The sequence below is a fragment of the Phoca vitulina genome, unplaced genomic scaffold (genome assembly GCF_004348235.1).
Source record: "Phoca vitulina isolate PV1807 unplaced genomic scaffold, GSC_HSeal_1.0 scaffold909, whole genome shotgun sequence".
Taxonomy (NCBI): Eukaryota; Metazoa; Chordata; class Mammalia; order Carnivora; family Phocidae; genus Phoca; species Phoca vitulina.
In genome coordinates this window covers 1-6,796 of record NW_022590596.1, presented here as the reverse complement: position 1 = coordinate 6,796, position 6,796 = coordinate 1, and the positions used below count along the sequence as shown (strand labels likewise).

Here is a 6,796-nt window from a genome sequence, read left to right as displayed (position 1 = left end):
TATGAAAACATTTCAGAAAAGACATAAACCCAAGAAGATTCTTTGGTTTTCAAAAAGACATTTGTGGGACCCCTTCCTATCACATAGGATCTTGTTGGAAAAAAATCTATGAAGCATGTTTTTTTTTAATACAGCCTTTAAGTGTTTCTACCTGAACCATATGTTCTCACTTAACACATACTCTTTTGAAGTTGTAATTTATGAGCAGCAGCTTAGTAGAAAATACTGTTTGAAATACATTGTCCAAAAAAAATTGGGTGAAGTAGATTGCTGGTAATTTAGGGAATGTAAATATGTTATCTAGTTAACCCATCACTCTCCCTTTCAACAGCTATATATTACAACATCTAAAACTTGATATGATCTACATATTGACAGTTTTACCAGATCTAGTAGGTCTGAACTAGAGGAAATGAAATTTTAAAGAGAAATAAATTTTAATCCTATAGTGGGGTTCCAAATATAGAATTGATTCATTTAATTAATTGTGGGTTTCCTTTCCCTGATTTTGAGAGGTTTAATAACACATTATATGGGACAATTTTTTAGGGGATTTGTAACTCAAATAGAAGCTTGAGTAGATAGACTACAATGAAACATCTATCTTATTATTTTACCTAAATAGGCAACATCATATCAAAAGGCTTTGATGTATTCCAGCCTACTTCAATCCTCATCATTACCTTCCCTCCGTAATCTCTATATCACATCCTTCTCACATATACCCAATGACAGATAGCAAATATTATTGTCCAAATGAAGTTTTTTAGAGAAAAGGGGAGGTCTTCAAAGATGATAATACAAGAGGCCTCAAATTCTCCTCCTCCCATGGATACCCCAAATTTACAGCTATAGATAGTACAATTCTCTCTCAAAGAAATCAAGAAAATATCTGAGTAACTACTACACATTGGGCAAGTGAGAAAATACCCACATTAAATCAGAGGGAAAGCTAAGGCACAACTTTGCCATAAACCCCACCCTCGGCACAGGGACATACAGTTGGGGGGGATCCCCCGGCTCTCAGCTTCTCCATGAGGAGTAAAAGGTTTATGCCCCACAACTAGTTTCCCAACATTTAATAGTCCCACTAAAGGGGTAGGCCTCCAAATATTCTTACTCCAAAGACCAATATTGGAGTCTTACATCACAAGATTCATAAGACTATAGCGAATAAAATAGGAGCTGCAGCTCTGACACCAGGGCTCAGAGCAGAGATAACAAAACAGCCCATTTCTCAGTCTTTTCCTGAATGGGATCTTTTGGTACAATTTAAAAGTCTGAGGGTCAGGCTTCTGATTTTGCATGTTTCTAGGAGCTGATTGGGATCCTCCCTGGATACCAGAGAAGCCTGTGGACATGCCCCCTCTCCCTCCTGCTGACCCCAAGTTACCAATATCTCCTTGGAAAGAGTTTGTACACATGTCTGCACCCGTTTTTACAACTGCCACTTGAGGATTATGTTGCTAGATCACCTGACTCTGATAGCCAACGGTGTTTCCATTCAGCAATGCCACAGAATTTTAAAATCATTTCAAGTGTCCTTTCCAACCATAACGCTATAAAACTAGAAACTAAAAAGAAGAAAAAAAAACTGGAAAAGTCACAAATATGTAGAGATTAAACAACATGTTCTTGAACAAACAGGTTAAAGAGGAAACCAAAAACGACCTCAAAAAATATCTTGAGACAAAAAATGGAAACACTACATATCAAAAGTTAGGGAATGCAGCAAAAACAGTCCTAAGTGGGAAATTATAGTGATAAATGCTACCATTAAGGAAAAAAAAAAGATCTTAAATAAACAGCCTAACTTTGCACCTCAAGGAACTGGAAAAGAAAAACAAACTAAGCCCAAAGTTAGTACAAGGAAGGAACAAACAAAGATCACAGCTGAAATAAGTGAAAGAGACACTACAAAGAAAATAAATAAGATCAATCAGACTAAGAGATGGTTTTCTGGAAAGATAAATAAAACAGACAAATCTTTAGCTAGACTTACCAAGATTTTCATTATAACTGAAAGAAGATGCATTTCAATCGATAGCACACAAATATAAAGAATCATAAGACGCTATCATGAATAATTATATGCCAACAATTTGGACATCCTAGAAGAAACAAGTAAGTTTCTAGGACATACAACTGACCAAGGCTGAATCAAGCAAAAATAGAAAATCTGAATAGACCACTTGCTACTAAGGAGATTAAATCAGTAATCTAAAACCTCCTCACAAAGAAAATTCAGGACCAGATGTCTTCATTGGTGAATTCTACCAAACACTTTAAGATGTAATAAGTAGTTCTCAAACTCTTCCAAAAATTGGAAGAAGAAGCAATATTGCCAAACTCATTTTATGAGACCAGCACTACCCTGATACCAGAACCAAACAAGGACACTACAAGAAAATTAAAGGCCAATATCCCTGATGGACATAGATGCAAAAAGCAACCACAATATAATCACCAACCAAATTCAACAGTGAATAAAAAGAATCATAATCCATAATCTAGTGTGATTTAGTCCAGGGATGCAAGGATGCTCCAACATCCCTAAATCTATCAATGTGTTAGACTACATTAACAAAAGAAGAGATAAAAATCATATGATCATCTCAATAGTTGCAGCAAACACAATTGATAAGATGCAACATCCTTTTATGATGAAACTCTCAGCAGACCAAGTAGAGAGGGAAATTACCTCAACATAAATAAAGATCACATATAACAAGCTCACAGCTAACATAATACTCAACAGTGCAAAGGTGAAACTTTCCCTCTCACATGAAGAATAAGATAAGGATGCCACCCTTGCCACTTTTATTCAAAACAATATTGAAATCTTAACCACAGCAGTTAAGAAAGAAAAGAAAGAAAAGCGTCCAAATTGGAAAGGAAGAAATCCAATGGTTTCTATTTACAGATGACATGATATTATATCTACAGGACCCTAAAGACTCCACCAAAAAAGAGAACCAATAAAAAAGTCAGGAAAATTGCTGGATATAAAATCAATATACAAAAAATTTGTTTTTTTTAATGCACTAACAGTGATCGGTTAGATACAGAATTTTTTGAAAAAAATGCCATTTATAATAACATAAAAAATAAAATACTTAGGCATAAATTTATTCAAGGAGGTGAAGGAACTGTACACTAAAACAATAAGATACTGATAAAAGAAGTTGAAGAAGACACAAATGAATGAAAAGCTATTCCATGCTCATACATTGGAAGAATTAATGTTAGTTGGAAATCAGGAAGTGTTTTGTTCTCCAGTTTTGTTCTGCTTTCTCAAGATTGCTTTGGCTTTTTAGGTCTTTTTTTGTTTGTTTGTTTCATACAAACTTTGAGATGGTTTTTCCTATTACAGTGATAATCACCATTGGAATTTTGATAGGGATTGCATTAAATATGTAGATTGCTTTAGGTAGGAAGGCTATTTTGACAATATTTGGAGAGGACACAAAATTACACTTCAATACTTCTTAACTTTGTAAAAATTGCGATGAATAAAAGCAAACTAATTAAAAAAAAAAAACAAATAGACCGTGGCATTCCCTAAAGCCTTCTCCATGTACAAATGCATGTATGATCTATATGAGTTGAAATAGTTTGCAAAACCTCTTTATTTCCTTTTCTCTCTGTCACCAATTCATCCAATCACTTAAAATACTTACCAACTAATATTAAATTAGACAATACTTGTACCAGACTTGGTGCTAGGGCTGCAAGATATACAGAAATTAGCCAAGGTCAGTTACTATTTCTAAGGAGTTTAAGGTGTAGTAAAAGATACATTTCACTTGTGTACATAGGCTCTCCCCACCCTTTTCAACATCCATTAGTTAATTGCTCTTTGTAAACTGGCATTGAAACATTACAACAATGTTTTGTTGCACCAATTTTATAAACTTTTACAGTGGAATACGTGTTATTTTTCTGAGACAAACCAAAGGTTAATATCTCAAGGTTCTTGCTGCCTGCTTTAGCAGCATTTGATGGGAGGATCTTTTATATATATATTTGTAACAGATGAAAAATAAACCAGATTGCAAGCTCTTCTTTTTTTTTTTTTAAAGCTTAAACCACGTACCAAGTCTTTGGTCTAAATTGTGTAGGATAAGTTAAACTTAAATTGCATTCTATTAACCAATACGAGTGTATTTCTGTAAGCATAGTTATGTTGAAATAAAGTTTTAAAAAGCAAAAAAAAAAAAGATACATATCTGAATGAAATAAAAATAATTCAAGAAAAAGTGTGCTAAGTATGTGGATGTTATAGTCATAAATTAATTGAAATCCTGTTGGATAATATGTGGTTTTAAGAATGGCATCAAATGTGATTCATGAAAACTAAGTATTAAATATAATGGTTGAAGAATGGTTATACTTCTAAGTGGGAAGGGGAAAGTGATTGTTTCTGAAATGAAAGAACCAGAATAAAAATAATTAATAATAAATAATGATTAACAAATAAAATAATCATTTTATTTAATAAATTTGTGAATTTAATAAATTAAACAAAATGAATAATAATTGAGATAAAAATAATTAAATAAAGGTTCTATTTAAATTTCATTAGAAGTCTGGAGGAAGATCGTACAAACTCAGGATAGCAATGAATCATATTATAAAAATCATTTTACTTTCCTAAAGATGATCCATGTGATGCAAGTGCATAGAATTTAAAATCAGCCTTTGCTAAAATTATTGCAATAGCCACAGGGGAAAATACAGAGCTAGAAATATAATTAATCACATGTTTGTATACTACAAAAGTGTGAGGGCAGGGGCGTGAGAGACTTCAGTCCCATATGACACTAAATAAAAACAAAATGCAATCTGTCTGTGGTGTTCAGCTACCAGGGGCAAGCACAGAAAGACTTGCTCATCACAGGTAGGTTTCCAAGTCACCAAATTTAAAGAATGAAGAATAAAAACCTTCCATGTGAAAAAAATGAGGAGTCAAATATTTAGAAAATTGTAAATTAATATTTTTTTACTTACTTCCTTTGGATAATAATCTGCAACCTAGTGGCAAAAATATATATTTCTTATAAAATAGGGTGTTTTGGAGTAATTGTCACCAGCAAATTTATAGTTTTACTTACTTATACTTAAACCAAAGTAAAGAAGAAAAACATTTTTTAATCATGTGAAAGGGCATATACAAATTTAAGATTTTTGTATAAATTCAGCCCCATACGAACCATATACCATATTTATGCCAATCCAAAACAAACTGAGACCATCCCTTATATTCCAATTCTCATATAACAGAAATACAGGTGCATATACACATATATGTACATATATACACAAACAGAAGCCTATATATCAAAAATATATATTTCTTGTTCCCAGCTTTATATTTTTAAAAATTTGTTTATCTGAGAGAGAGCGGGAGAGAGAGTAGGTGGAAGGGTAAAGGGAGAGGGGGAGAGAATCTTCAGCAGACTCCCCACTGAGTGCAGAGCCTGATTTGGGGCTTGATCCCACCACCCTGAGATCATGACCTGAGCTGAAACCAAGAGTCAGACGCCTAACCAACTGTACTATCAAGGCATCACTTCCATCTCTTATTTTTGATGAAAAAGTCAGGTTGAACATCCAAAGAGATGGAATTGTATATGTTAAGTTGCTTTCATTTGTTTTTATCATTTTTCCTTTGCTGGTCAAGGGACATGTCCTTTGGCACCAGACCACTCCTCAGTGTAAGTAATAATAATGTGGCAAAGCAGTAAAAAACATTGTATTGTTCAATATTTTTAAATCAGAGATATGTTTACTACTTCCCAATTTAATATAGTCTTAAACAAATCTTGATTCTTGAAGAACTCAGTAAGAGTAATCACTTTCGTACTCAATTGGATATTAATTTTTCAGACAGAAGGATGTACATTCAGCTTTGTCTTTAATTTAACTGTGACTTCCATATTATTTTTGACCTGAGCTGAGCCTTTATTCGTGATTGACCACTGAGATAAAGCAGGGAAGGTGCACACAAGTCATATATCTTGTAGGTGATCTCCAAATTAAGAATCAAACCTTGTCTAAATTCTACCCCAAACACTTTAACTTTGTCAACAATATTAACAGTGAAATTTGTCCAGGCTAGTTTCTGAAATAAATCCTTTCTGACAAATAGATTATATTTTTATGAATGTCAAGAAGAGTTAAAATCTTGATATATCATTTCTTGATCATTTCTGTAGCATTTTAGAAGAATCAAGAAGAATGGATGGAAAAAATTGCTCTTCTGTGAATGAATTCCTTCTCTTGGGAATTAGCAATGACCCTGGAGTTAAAGCGACTCTATTTATCACATTTCTAATTGTCTATCTCATCATTCTTGTTGCAAACCTCGGGATGATCATTTTAATTAGAATGGATTCCCACCTCCACACACCCATGTATTTCTTCCTCAGCCATCTCTCTTTCAGCGACCTCTGTTATTCTACAGCAGTTGGACCCAAGATGCTGGTAGGCTTCCTAGCCAAGAACAAGTCAATTCCCTTCTATGGCTGTGCTCTGCAATGGTTGGTGTGCTGTTCCTTTGTAGATTCTGAGTGTCTACTTCTGGCAGTGATGGCCTTTGATCGGTACAAGGCCATTAGCACCCCCTTGCTCTACACAGTCAACATGTCCAGCAGAGTGTGCTCCTGGCTCATGGCTGGGGTTTACATGGTGGGAATTGTGGATGCTTCAGTAAATACGATACTAACATTCCGGTTATGTTTCTGTGAGTCGAATGTGATTAACCATTTCTTCTGTGATGTCCTACCTCTCCTCT

At 34.1% G+C, this 6,796-nt stretch overlaps 1 protein-coding gene across 1 annotated transcript; it reads left to right on the top strand.

Moving 5' to 3' along the window:
- Positions 1–6,240: 6,240 nt before the first annotated feature.
- LOC116629443 (olfactory receptor-like protein OLF2) lies at positions 6,241–6,789 on the top strand (the record flags this gene model as incomplete). Its single annotated transcript, XM_032399733.1, has 1 exon — positions 6,241–6,789. A coding segment is annotated over exon 1 (549 nt), but the record flags the coding sequence as incomplete, so codon positions are not given.
- Between the last annotated feature and the right edge of the window lie 7 nt (positions 6,790–6,796).